Genomic DNA, 13,960 nt, shown 5'->3' with positions numbered 1-13,960 from the left:
AGACTACTACACTCCTAGCTTCCTCCGAAATGAAGAACAGCCTACAGAAATGACCTCGCCTTACATACTCCAATTCTAATATCGAAGATACAATCCCAGCTCCTATGGCGAGTATTAAGCTAAGCAAAAACAAAACGTTGCCCTTTACCGGGACGATAGAAAAAAAGTATCGACTGAGGATACTGACAGGTGAATTTCGAGACGAGGTAAGCCACTTGGGAACTATAGTGTTCGGAGTATATATACGACCGCTATCTAATTTCAACCTCAGGATAAATCGACTTGGAAAATCATCGGATCGATATTCGTCGGAAAGCTTGTGATTTGGAAATGAATCGTAGCATACTCATCCTCTAGAAAATGGACATACTGCTGTAATTGGCATTTACTGTAGTCTGATATGTGTTGGATGTTGGGCATACTAGCCGGGATGGATGTAGGAAGGTGGTTATTCGGGGGAAGTTGTGTCGAGTGGCTTTCAGTAGAGATATATGAGCAGGCAGGAACCCTATATTGGACACTTACATCTCTGCACGTGAAGCTGAACTTGCTGTTGTGATGATCTGTGGGTATGCATCTACTAGGCTGGGTGATTGGACAAAATGTCTCGAGAAGAAGCTTTGCCGTAAGGTGGCAGCATGGTCAGTCATTGTCCTAGTCTCGAGAGCGCTCTCCGTACTAAGAACAAGACCAAACGCAGCACCAAGGGGGGTTTCTATCCGTACGGAATGGCCTGTCGTCGTCGTATCTAACATCCCAGAGGCGATTGTTTGGCCAAATAGTGTAGTAAGATATAGTGGTCAATATTCAATATCTCCTGCAGCTCATCATCCCCAATAAACACGAAAATCCTCAAGGAGTAGACATCTCGTCGGGATGAGTTGTACCGGGWAGCTAGGGGCTCAAATCACTTCCTTTCCACCTCGCTCGACCTACTTCTACTCCGAGTAACGAAATGATTCGATGGTCGTATACAATCAGATTTACCCGCTTTGGCTGCCGGTGAATCTGGATGGTCCCACGCGACCAAGGGGATCATCATGTCTGACCAAGTTCYGACATTGTGTGATTAATACTTACTAGTACTTGGTTTGCAATGATGGGTATCGTGAGATAGGTGAGCTGCTGAAATACTCCCGAGAGACGGGGGAAGTATATAGGAATAATGGCTTCCTTCCCCTTGGCGATCGCGGCAAAGCGCAATCGCTCTCTCTGGTCGTGGGGAGGGAGTAGACAATGATCATTCCTTCGTCGTGAGAGATGCTAGTGACCTTCACCTTGCGTTTGATGATTCGATTCAGTGCACCTTTCCTTTGAAAAACAAGGCTTTACCTTACCAGTAGTAGGTACCTCCAAGTTACCCCCACTCCATCCTCCCCATAAATATGAATCAATTCTTCCCTGCCCCAATCCCCCTCTCTTCCTTCTTCGACAGTAACCATGTATTCGAAAACCGACCAAAACCATACGAAAGCTTCAAACACGACTTCCATGAGTCGCCTCGGCGCCTCCGATCAAAGGGGTAGAATTTCTTTGACACGGAAGCTCATGAACAAGATAAGATCCACGGAGTATGGTGGGCGTGACGGCAATCCACGAGTCGTTCCAAGGGCGCCAGTGTAGCTTTCGGGGGGGCGTTTTGATAAAATCCTGAAGGGAGGCGTTCCTTGTGCGCGGTCGATGAGTGAGGAATACCTGCACCTGTACGTTGGTGTCGGCTACGAACCTGTTCTTTCGAGTAGAAAAATCGTTGGGGTAGGGCCAAGTTTCCTCGTAGATGGTTGGTTTTGACTGTTTTGGCGATATTGTGGCGAGCTGATATCGGGCGTGTGGCTTTGATGATCAGGGATGTTTTTAACAGGGGACGAAGGTATAGAAGAGACCACATTTGTTTGGTTCTCTGTGAGAATGTCAACTCTTCTCTGCGACGTGAATGGGAAACATCCTCGTTCGCTTGAAACGTGTGGTATAGAAGAAACAGGAGACAACTTGAAACAACCCGCCCCCCCCCAACACTTGACACCCATCATGCATTGCCATACCATATCATCGCTCTCCAACCCAACTGATTATCATCATAGCTCTTCCAAGGCCGTCATATAAAAAAACTTCCCAAAAAATCCAATCTCTCACATCCCATACCATCCATCCCCATCTCATCCAACTTCGACATGGAAACCTCAAAACCCCACCATCACAATTCCCCACTAACATTCCCAATCATCATCATCATCATCACCGCACAATCGTCCTCGAGACTTTTCGATACAATTGCCATACCATATCATCGCTCTCCAACCCAACTGATTATCATCATAGCTCTTCCAAGGCCGTCATATAAAAAAACTTCCCAAAAAATCCAATCTCTCACATCCCATACCATCCATCCCCATCTCATCCAACTTCGACATGGAAACCTCAAAACCCCACCATCACAATTCCCCACTAACATTCCCAATCATCATCATCATCATCACCGCACAATCGTCCTCGAGACTTTTCGATACACCTCCCCCGACACCCTAGGATCATTAAACGATCCCCGACTGCTGCGATAGACCTCGCGCTCCGAAGCGGGGATGCGGCTTCGACTGGTCGATCGCTTGATAACTGTCACCGATTCGCGGGGGTGTTGGTGGTGGTGATGGGGCGAGTAGCCGCCGCGGAAGTTGGAAATGGGACGGGGAGCATCGTAGCGGTTTTCTTCTACGATGAGTTTTTTGCGGGGTGGGGTGACGAGGCACATTTTTTTAAAAAAAAGGTGGATGGTCGTGTGCGGGTTGCTCCTGTCTGGATTTGGGGGATAGTCTTCTTTGGGGCGTGAGTGTTTGGCGTTTGGTTGCTTGGATGAAATATAAGAGAGAGAAGGGAAGGAAGAGGAAGAGAAAAGGAAACACTTGACTACATGTAAGGTAAGGTAAGGTACGTCGCCCTCTGCTCGTCAAAGGGAAAAAAAGTGTGTCATCGCGAGGCCGCCCCGCCGGGGTCATGCTCGTTGCGAAGGGAAGAAACACATTGGCAGATTGATGATGACACCCTTTCAATTCTCGCGCTGGGCTCCTCGTGAGATTTGAGAGCCCAGCCACACTCTGGTTTCTATTTCGGGGGGGGGCGGTTTCAGTGACGACATGGGTTGGTTGATATTTGCATTGTTTGAATGAACGAGATGTTGAGTTGGGTGGGATGTTACTAGATATTGATCGAGGTGTAAAGGAAGACGTCCGAGACGATCTTGCGTTTGTGTGGTCACCGCCTTTGCTGGATGCATGCGCTTTTCATCCTTKCGTGTTTGATTGGAGGATGCATTTTAGGGTTAGGGTTGGGGTAAATCTTGCTTCCCTTGGTTCAAAAAGACCTGCGCCTCGGTCATAGATAGTTGTACAGTTGCCTGATTCCAAGTCCAGACAACTTGGATGAGTAGTACCTGAACCAAAAGTGATTGATTTGGGCAGCAAAGCCCAATGGCAGCCCATTTCACAGCGGTCACCCTTGCTCTTGTCATTGTATTCCAAGCGCATGTTGTCGAATTTGGGGTCAATAATATTGCAACAGCGATGATGGGGAAACGAACTTTCAACAGGATGGGGGGGCAGGAAGATCTCGAGATTTGGCATTACAACGTGAACATCAACTTCAGTGGATGAATGAAATGAATGACAGAATGAACGGATGACGTCCATCTCCTTGTCTCGGTAACTCTTCTTCTGCAAGTAAGTATCCAAGAAACGCCCCCTACATATCATCCTGCGGATAAATACCACACCCTACATGCTGAGCTGAGCCGACTTGTTTGGTGTCGTGTCATCTGGGACTTACCAACTCATCGCCTTTTGACACCATGGATGGGTATTTGAAGTCTAGACTTGGGATTCATGGTTTGCCATCAAATGTGATTGGATGGTCAGTGGAATGCCACGCTCCTCGCTTTTTCCTACCGTGCATCACGAAAAGCAGCAGGTAACTAGTTCACTGTGATGGCTCCATTGCAATGCATTTCATTCATCCCTGGGAACATTGCGCCGACGGATATGTTGTCGGGTGATGCTAGTATGACACGTCTGGTATAACTACAATGGCGCATCTTCCGCGCCAGCTCATGGCCTCGCCATTCATCACGCCACCATTCATGCTCTCTCTCTCTCGACACTCCTCCTACTCCAAGTCCGCGGTGACGTTGGAGAATTCGCCCTTTTCCAGCTTGGTCTTCCAAAAGATCTGTCCTTGCATGTTAGCAGACATTCCTTCGACCCCTCCCACATGTAATAATGTTGGCATGCACTCACCGGGTTGGTATCGCTGAATCCATGCTTGACCCATCCATCCTCCTTGACGTGGTACAGGTTGATGAAACCACCGGAAAAGGCATCTCGGTGGGTGGCGGCGAGGATACTTCTCCGTCCCAATTCCAACGCCGCATCATCCTCCAAATCATAGCTGTACTCGGCATCCAACACACCATACGCAAACGTCTGACCGGAACCCACACAGAACAGGTTGCCGGCCAAGCGGGTACCATCCGAATCGATGTAGTAGAGGGCGGGACCCTCGGAAGGGGTGACACCAGCGCACATGGTTCCCATGCTCAGACCCATTCCCTTGTAGCTGTAGACGAGGTTGGCGAGGATCTTGGAGGCGGCGGCGACGGAGATGCGGCGCTTGTGACGGAGTTCGTGGAGACGACATTGCATGCCGAGGTATGCGAGCCAGTATTGACAGTCCTGGGGATTGATGATTAGTATGGATATGGCTATCCCCACATGATCCATCAACAGATATCTTACCGCAGCGCCTCCCGCCATGGTTCCCAACAAGCAGCTGTTGATCTCAATGACCTTCTTGACCGTCTGACTGGCGATCCAGTTACCGGCCGTGGCTCGCGAATCCGTGGCGACGATGATGCCGCCCTTGAAGCGAAAGGCGAGCGTCGTGGTTCCGTGGGCGATTTTGATGGGGCAATTGGGGTTGCTGTGGTCGTCCGTCATGGCGCGCAGCCAGGATTGCGATGATGCAATGGGCGGAAGGGCGAATTTGAGGTTGAGCGGCGGTGCGAGGTCCAGGGCGAGTTGCTGTGAATCTTCATCGTTGAAGCCCTCCTCATACGCCGGGCGGCTGTATGCTGCCACGAGCGAGTCCATGTCCGCGGAGGTGTGTGTATTAATCTGGATGGGGGTGGTGCTGGCGGAGCGGAGAGGTGTTGCCAGTAAGTCGAGGTCGGCGATGGTGGATGGAGTGGTCGGAGGAGATGGAGTAGTGGGAGGGTCGAGTGTTTGGATGTCGTGTCGGTGATTGATGATGGAGCTCCAGGCACGAGAGCTGTCGCGTTGCTGGCACGGACTCTTGCATAAAAAAGCATAAAATGACAATGCATACATACCTCAAAACACCTATTTTGATGTTGAGGAACATCAACCTCAGCATCAATATTCATCAATCATCTGATGTACCAGCTCATGAGCGGGAATTCCTATTCGCGTCTCCCAACATGGCCGACGATTGGCGTGGGTCCATCACCTTCTCCGACCGTCTCGACATGACTTCCCAAATGTATACAAAAAGGACGACTTCTTCTCCCTCCTTCGACGTGTTGACCGAATGAATGGCAGTGGTGCTGCCTATGCGGCCGCAAATCCCCATGCTTTCCCCACAGAAGCCTCCAAATATGCTCGAGTGGCCGAATCGGACATCCGCAAGCACGCTTCGACTTTGGTGGGCATCATCTCCTGCAATCCTCCCTCTCCATCCTCAATCCCCCTGACGCTGTCCAGAAAGAGTACAACGAGCAGTGCGACGCCATAATCCAGCAACTCCTCGCCTCGGCAACACCCGCACCTCCTATCCCAGACTTGCACCAAGACGAACACATCACATCCAACCTTCCCATCACCGGCGGAGCTCGCATTGGCCGCTACACGCATGCAGAACACATCAACGATGGCATCACCTCGGAAATCTTCCGCGCCATCGACCCCAACTCCCCATCTCCATCCTCCAGCCTTGTGGCGCTGAAAATCACCAATCCCTCCATGACCACTCCTCCCCACGATCCCATCCGAGAAGCCCGCCTGCTATCCCAGGCAAAAGGTCCACAGATCATCCCTCTGCTAGAAACATTCCGTCAGCCGGACGGGCACTTTGTTCTTGCATTTCCCTACCTTCCTCATGACCTCAACTCTCTCCTGCACTCCAAATCACTCACCCCTCCCGCATGGAAGACCGTCCTACGAGACCTCTTTGCGGGATTGGCACACATCCACTCCTTGGGAATGATCCATCGCGACATCAAGCCCTCCAACATCCTCCTTTCTTCCACCACGGGTCCCGCAATGCTAGCTGATTTTGGAATCGCCTGGTCGCCCACCGACTCCGCCTCCGAACCCGCAGATGCCAAGATCCTAGACGTGGGAACCACCTGCTATCGACCCCCAGAACTCCTCTTCGGACAATCCAAATACGGCGAGAAATTGGACATGTGGGCCGCCGGATGTGTCGCCGCCCAAGTGATATGTCTGAATGGCAAGACATTGTTCGATGCTGGTGATCTGGGCAGTGAATTGGCCTTGATCAAAAGTATCTTCGAGACCCTGGGCACTCCCGATGAAGGCGTCTGGCCCGAAGCCAAGGACATGCCGGATTGGGGAAAAATGCACTTTGTGAAGTATCCCGGGATGGCATGGGAGGAGATTTTGCCGGGTGCCGAGGAGTATGGCGTGGAGTTGGTGAGAAATTTGGTGCGGTTTGAGAGTGGGCGAAGATTTGCTGCTGTCGAGGTAGGTATCCTTTCTCCCTCCCCCCCTCCCTGATGAGAGTGTCATGGGAGAGATTTTGGAGCTGATTGATTGATCTGATTCTTAGGCAATGGAACATCCGTACCTGCTAGTATGATTGCTTGGGGATCTCAATGGTAATCTCAGGGGAATGGCCTACGTGGTGTAATCGAGCTTGATTTACGATAGGCCAGGAATGCGGCGTAGAGGAGACAAAGGGTTTCCATTTCGAGAAAGACATATGGCGACTAATGTACTGTATGCACGGAAGTATTTAAATGGTGTCTTGAAAGAATGGAAAATCTCACGGCAAGTCTATGGTATAGTTATTCCTTCAATCAAGAACCCACCGAGATATATACAGAGCATCTTCTTCTTCTTCTTCTTCTTCTTCTTCTTCTTCTTCTTCTTCTTCTTCTTCAATGGCCTTTGAGGGGAGGTCGATTTGATGGAAAGGAAGCGATGCTAATACACCAAGAAGAATGATATGAAGAAAGACAAAAGCAAGGACGAGGAAGATAAAAACACAAACATATTTCTTCACCTCATTGGTCTATCGTTTAGAGATTAGTATATCGGAATCGCAAACGCTACTGCTTCGCACGCCTCTCAAGAAGACTCCACCATAACTTAAGCTCGGTTGTAAAGTGTAGATCTGCCTCCCCCGAAATCGAGTCGTGCGGGCTTAAGAGGTCACGGTGGGTTGTTGGGCTCGTACCCCAGGTGTCACGTCAGCTGGAGACGAATCGCGCAATCCATCTCAGCTCAGCTCAGCCCTATCCACTCCCCTCCCCTCCACTTCACTCTCCCTCGAAGGAATGACAATCGTTTCACGGCATATCTCAATCCAAACTCGTTCATCTACTTTATCCGAACATACAAAGACAAACAACATGAACGCCGCCACTACACCCATAAATGATGATGATGTTGGGGAGGAATGGATATACCCCTGGCCCACAAACTTCCACCTCAGCGAGCATTATATCGATGATATTTTGTCGTTGAAAGTTTGTGTTATTGGGGCGGGTTTGGCGGGGATTACTGCTGGGGTTATGTTGCCGGCCAAGGTTCCTGGGATTGAATTGACGATTCTTGAGAAGAATGGGGATGTGGTAAGGAGTTGAGTCTGTGATGTTTTTTCTTTTCTTGTCTTCTTGAGGAGATGGAATGCTGATTGTTTGGGGGGGGTTTAGGGAGGGACGTGGTATGTGTGTGTGTGTGTGTGTGTGTGAAGAATATGTGAAGAATATGTGGAGTTTTGTTTTGAAGTCATCTTTCCAAATGTTGGAATTTATGTTGTAAGGAGGCGAGCTGATTTTCTTGCTTGACGTGTAGGTATGAGAATGTTTATCCTGGAGTTCGGTATGTGTATCACACATCAAGATAAATCGACAATCACTCATACACATACATACAGATGCGACGTCCCAAGCACTGTCTACCAAGCATCATTCTCACCCAACAAAAACTGGAGCGAACAATACGCCCAAGGTTCAGAGATTCTCGAATACTGGAAATCCATTGCAAGGAAATTCGACGTCTACTCCATGCTAAGACTCAACACCAAAGTGGTTGCATCACACTGGGATCCCTCCCGATCACAATGGAGAGTAGAGACTACCAATGTCACCACAGGGGAGGAAGCAGTCGAGTACTTTCACTTCCTCATCACAGCGATTGGGCATTTCAACGAGTGGAAGCTGCCTTCATATCCGGGCATGTCTGACTTCCGGGGCGTAATCCACCACTCCTCGGCCTGGGACCCTGCCTTTGATGCGCGCGGGAAACGTATCGCGACGATTGGGAATGGGGCTTCGGGGATTCAAGTCACGACTGCTTTGCAGAAGATTGCCGGGCATATTGATCATTATGCACGAAATCGTAAGTTTTCTTCCCTTCTATGCGAGGGAGGAGAAGTGGTGAATGTCTTGGGTTCATTTAATTTCTCACGCTGTTTGATTAGCAACATGGATCGCGGGATCTTTTAATTCTGCGCTGGAGGATAGGAAGGATGAACCTATGCCTTTTACACCGGAAGAACGGAGAGCTTTTGAAAATCCGGCTGAATATCTCAAGTATCGAAAGGGTTTGGAAGGGAGTTTCTTTCGGGGCTTTGATGGACAGCTCAAAGGTTCCGAGACCAGTCGGAATGCCAAACGAAAATTTCTGGAATCTATGAAGCGGAGACTGGAGGATGGTGATGAGGAGTTGGTGGCTAAGCTTACTCCTACTTTCCCACCCAATTGTCGCAGATTGACGCCTGGTCCGGGATATCTTGAAGCTTTGAAGGCGGAGAATGTGAGGTTGATTCAGACTCCTATTGAGAGGTATGTTTGTTGGGTTCATTTCTTGTTGATCATAGAAAAGCTGATCTCACTGTTTTTATCCAGATTCACGGCTTCTGGGATCGTTACTACAGATGGGATTCACAGAGAGGTGATTATCAACCCCCTTTTTTCACACAGAGAATCAATACTAAGCCGCTGTCGATATATACAGGTTGACGCCGTGATTGCTTCCACAGGTGCCAACGTCGATTATGCACCCCCTTTCCCAATCACGGCGAACGGGCTCGATCTGTCCAAAGACTGGAAGCCGGAGGGGAAGTTTGGATTTCCATACTCTTACTTGGGCCTCTGCACGCCTGGTACGCAGACCGACAAGTCCATCGTGAATATCACTAATTGGGGATTGCGGCACAGGTTTCCCGAATCTTGCATACATTCTCGGACCAAATCCCGCAGGCATCAATGGAACGGTACCTCATGCTGTGGAGACCCAAGTCACATACATGGCCAAGATGCTACGAAAAATGTCCTCGCAACGTATCAAGAGTATGACGCCGTCCAAAGCTGCGACGGATGATTTTGTTGAGTATGTCGGGTCGAGAGGCTGGAAGGTCGGGTTGAAATATGCTGATGTTTGTTGCATAGATATTGTGATGCGTTCTTTCCACGTACGAATCTCTCGCTGAATTGCAGTAGTTGGTCCAATGGAGGGAGAGCCGGGAATCGGTGAGTTTACAGCATCGCACAATCTACGATGGGAAATCTGAGATACTGATCGATCATCTACAGAATTCATGGCCACTGGCCCGGGTCAGGTAGTACGTACATATATATTCATTGGACCTGATGGCATGCTTGCTAATAGTGTCGAAAGGTCATAGTACACGAGCGAAGGCCGAACCACGCTGGGAGGACTTTGAATACGAGTATGAGCGACCGGAGAATAGGTGCGTGGTCGCACGCACACCCTCTCATGTACCTACATTGTCACTTTCTAATACTTCACGGCAGATTCGCATACTTTGGCAATGGCCAGACAAGAATGGAAAATGATCCGGAGTCTGACATGACTCCTTATCTCAGCGAGAATCCGGACCTCAGGGACCTCCTTGAGAAGTGGTATTTGTAACCTATCGCTTCGGACTACACTTTCGAATCGTTTGATTCATTCGCGGAATGGCCGATATTGGAAGAGGCTGGGATTTGGCTCGCTTTTGGCGAAATGGATGGGTTGTACAGAAGTGGCTTGACAGACGGCGTCTCTGTACGTCTCGAGAATTTGCGCGACTGGTCACCTCCTGCTTGTTGTGCACCTCCCGCTTGTTGTGCAATCAAGCAATTGGACATGCTTCTATACTCGCAGACGATCTATCGATCGATCTCATACACCACCGTCTACGTCTTTTGCATCGTAATCACAGGAGACCACTTCACCTCCACGCATCGGACAACCTTCCGACACCGCTTTCTTCAACACGACCATTCATCTACCGCACTACACATCCAGAAGCCCATGATTTCCAACATAGCTGTCGTAGTACAGTGTGGAGACTTCCCATCGCACTGTGGCAAGACGAACCGCTCGCCACGTGAGGGAAGTTGTTCAAATCTAGCACTTGGTCCAACCATCATAGCAGGGTGGACGCCGGGTCTCGGACTTGAGCCCTCAAGGAGATTGACCCTCCCTCTCCTGCTGATTTCGCGCCCGAAATGCTTGTGCAGAGATTTGTGGCGATCCTTTGGCGTTGGAGAATGAGAAGATTGGCCTGTAGCGTATCGAATGCCGCACCGAAGAGCTGAACACCAGAGTAAGGAATCATCGATCTAAACCCATGTCTGCAGGCCAACATGACAAGAATTCTCCCACTCGGTATTCAGCTTGTACGGCGGCAAACAATCTCAAAATTCGCCCACAATCTCTGATACTTGCAATGTCCGATACGACTTGGGGCAAACGACATTGTAGTCCACAATCGACGCCAGGTATCTCTTTCTGGCTCACAGAACCGCCACAGAATGGCTCGCTGTCGAAGCCGCTACGAACATCAACCTGTGCCTCGGCGACATCAAAGGTCTGTCCTTGGGCAGCCCTTCTCGGCAGACTGTCCTCGCTTCACCAAGTCTGTGTACACTATGACGGTGGCGAGCATCAACCACGCCCGGCCGATAATGCTGTACGAGGCAAAAAATAAGGCTCTTGACCTGGATGTGCGACCACCCTCAACGCCATCTCACGACGACTCCGTTCCTTGAGCCCACGATCTGGCACTTGGGATGGATAAGTATTCACCTGGTTGCCTACTGCTGTGACCTCTTTCACGACATTTTTTGTTGAAAGACATCCCTTTCGCTTCGACGACCCCTTTAAATCTCCGCGAGATGAAGATTCTCTTCCTCTGCACGGCGCACAACTCACTTTCTCAGCGTCTTGCCCTGGCTCTGTCACGTTTGCACGATGTCACCATTGAGTATGCTTTGTCAGAGGAAGTCATGCTTTCTGCAGTGACCTTGGCACAGCCTGATATCATCATCTGCCCCTTTCTCACCACACTTGTCCCGAGGAGAATCTATGCAGACCATCTGACACTCATTATCCACCCTGGCCCTCCTGGTGATGTCGGACCCAGCGCTCTGGATTGGTTACTCATGGGTGACGATGGTACGGTTGACGACTCGAAGGAATTACTCCAGCATCTGGATACTTTGACATGCAAGCCTGGTCGTTCGCATTGGGGCATTACTGTGCTGCAGGCAATCGAGGAGTTTGACGCCGGTCCAGTCTGGGCTTACGATCAGTTTGAGATTGACATTGACCAGCCAGGCCTGACCAAGTCGGAACTATACAGAGGTCTGGTGACTACTGCAGCTATCACGGCCACCTTGGCTGCCATCAGTCGTATACAGGCTGTAGCGAGGGCTGATCTTGAAGTGGGAGACGATATGAATGGACCTTACCCTTCTACTCTACAAGCAGATCCCAAATTTCGATTGCTATCAGTGGGGACCAATACTACTTTCCAGGGTGRCAAATTACACCACAGACCCCTTCTCAAAGGAGCACAACGCGAATTCGACATACGGAGGCACGACTCTTACCAGATATCGCGGCGGATACGGTGTGGTGATTCCCAGCCAGGAGTTCTGAGTCGTGTATTCGGTGGTAATTTGTAAGTCTTGACGCAATTCCCACCCTCTCTATTCATCAACAGGCTTTTAACACCCCTCAACATTTAGATATATATATGGAGGTCAAGTCGAAGACAACGCCGTTGGCGGTCAGCCCATGGTCATGGGAAAATTAGCCTCCAATATCTTGGGAGTTCGTAACAAAGCCATTTGTATTGCGACTTGCGATGGTAAAGGCGTCTGGATCACGCACACACGCAGACCAAAGACGAAGTATGACAAAGCTCTCTGGCCGAAAGTACCAGCTATCACTGGCCTCATTGAGCTCGGTCTGATCAGACAAGACGACATTGATGCACTCTATTGGCCACCACCGCTCGACTGGTCACTCTCATCTTTTCGAACCTTTCAAGAGGTTTGGATTGATATTGAGTTGGATGGACGAAATCGCAAGACGGTATATCTCTACTTTGACTTTTACAACGGAGCCATGTCGACGGAGAATTGCACACATCTCATCGCTGCCATGGATTACATACTCACCTTGTCAACCATCGATGGCCCGGTACAGGCTGTGGTATTGATGGGAGGTACCTACTTCAGCAATGGAATCGCTCTCAATGTTATTGAAGCCGCCCAGGATCCCTCCACAGAGTCATGGCTCAACATTAACCGTATCGACGATGCAGTTTACTATCTTCTCCACGAATTTCCACGACGTGGTATTCTTACCATATCAGGTATCCGAGGGAATGCAGCAGCAGGAGGCGTAGCCCTCGCCGCTGCTTGTGATGTGGTCATTGCAGGAGCAAACGTTGTCCTCAACCCTGCATATCGTGCCGTGGGTCTCTTCGGCTCCGAATTCCATACATTGTCCTACTACGGACGATGCGGACACGTACAAGCAATGAAGATGTTACGTTCCATGACTCCCATGTCGCCACTCGAGGCACAAGCCGTCGGTCTCGTCGACTTTGTCTTTCCTGGCACTGGCGAACTACTGGATGACTACATCAGAACTCACGTCGCCTTTCTTCTCAGACCCGGTATTCTCACCCAAGGTACCTGGAAGATGGATATCAATCTCTCAGCAAACGCCCTAGCTCTCGCCCGAGCACATGAATTAGGGGAGATGAGTTTGGATTTTTGGAGTCCTCGAGCTGTACGCTACCACACCCGAAGATTCGATTTCGTACGCAAGATCCGAGCAACACAAACTCCTCTTCGCTTTGCGACGCATCGTCGGAAATTGATCGGATGTCGTGGTGATGAGGAAGAAAAAGACAGTTTTGACAGTGTGGAGCATTATCGCAAGCAAGCCATGGAGCAGATGATGTCCAGTCTTCGCTCCAAGATGAGTGGAGAGTTCAATGAGCTCATGGTCAAGGGAAGTAGTAGACATCGCAGCTCCATCGTGTCGAGGACTGAGTCGATTGCTTCCCGCGATTCCATCTCTACGAGGGATAGTCGCGATTCTGGGATTGGAATGGATGTTGTTTCCTCTACGGAACGAGAGCGAGATTCGTCTGCGCCGCAGGCTGAGAAGAAGATGGAGCCTATGTTTACTTGTTATTACACACCACCACCGGAGAGCGAGATCAAGGGGTTCATACTGGCTAACACGCCGCCGGAGACGCCACTCTCTCCTGCAGAGACTGTCGATCGGTTTTTCCAAATGATTTAAAGCATGTTGATGATGAAAAGAAAGTCTTGTGTCTGAAATGTTCATAGAATGCACATTTCCTTACTATTGATACCCCATAGTTATACTGCAGAATA

General features: G+C 49.8%; 4 protein-coding genes; 3 read left to right on the top strand and 1 right to left on the bottom strand.

Moving 5' to 3' along the window:
* Positions 1–4,152: 4,152 nt before the first annotated feature.
* On the bottom strand, positions 4,153–5,135 carry RCC_11400 (proteasome subunit beta type-5 precursor; the record flags this gene model as incomplete). XM_023776621.1 has 3 exons in its annotated part: positions 4,153–4,215; positions 4,284–4,718; positions 4,782–5,135. The coding sequence occupies 3 exons, from the start codon at positions 5,133–5,135 to the stop codon at positions 4,153–4,155; spliced, it is 852 nt and encodes a 283-aa protein (XP_023632389.1).
* A 347-nt stretch (positions 5,136–5,482) lies between these two features.
* On the top strand, positions 5,483–6,882 carry RCC_11399 (related to protein kinase PCTAIRE and related kinases; the record flags this gene model as incomplete). XM_023776620.1 has 4 exons in its annotated part: positions 5,483–5,544; positions 5,604–5,706; positions 5,766–6,767; positions 6,853–6,882. The coding sequence occupies 4 exons, from the start codon at positions 5,483–5,485 to the stop codon at positions 6,880–6,882; spliced, it is 1,197 nt and encodes a 398-aa protein (XP_023632388.1).
* A 775-nt stretch (positions 6,883–7,657) lies between these two features.
* RCC_11398 (related to monooxigenase) lies at positions 7,658–10,184 on the top strand (the record flags this gene model as incomplete). XM_023776619.1 has 12 exons in its annotated part: positions 7,658–7,879; positions 7,961–7,971; positions 8,103–8,129; positions 8,185–8,648; positions 8,731–9,094; positions 9,158–9,203; positions 9,267–9,414; positions 9,470–9,641; positions 9,701–9,781; positions 9,845–9,873; positions 9,930–10,002; positions 10,067–10,184. 12 exons carry the CDS (start codon positions 7,658–7,660, stop codon positions 10,182–10,184), a joined length of 1,755 nt encoding a protein of 584 aa, XP_023632387.1.
* A 1,250-nt stretch (positions 10,185–11,434) lies between these two features.
* RCC_11397 (related to sensor protein hoxX) lies at positions 11,435–13,865 on the top strand (the record flags this gene model as incomplete). XM_023776618.1 has 2 exons in its annotated part: positions 11,435–12,222; positions 12,290–13,865. 2 exons carry the CDS (start codon positions 11,435–11,437, stop codon positions 13,863–13,865), a joined length of 2,364 nt encoding a protein of 787 aa, XP_023632386.1.
* Positions 13,866–13,960: the final 95 nt, after the last annotated feature.

This window comes from Ramularia collo-cygni (genome assembly GCF_900074925.1).
Source record: "Ramularia collo-cygni strain URUG2 genome assembly, contig: RCC_scaffold30, whole genome shotgun sequence".
In the NCBI taxonomy this organism is placed as follows: Eukaryota; Fungi; Ascomycota; class Dothideomycetes; order Mycosphaerellales; family Mycosphaerellaceae; genus Ramularia; species Ramularia collo-cygni.
Note: the sequence above shows the minus strand (reverse complement) of the source record. Positions and strands in the feature narration are given on the sequence as shown.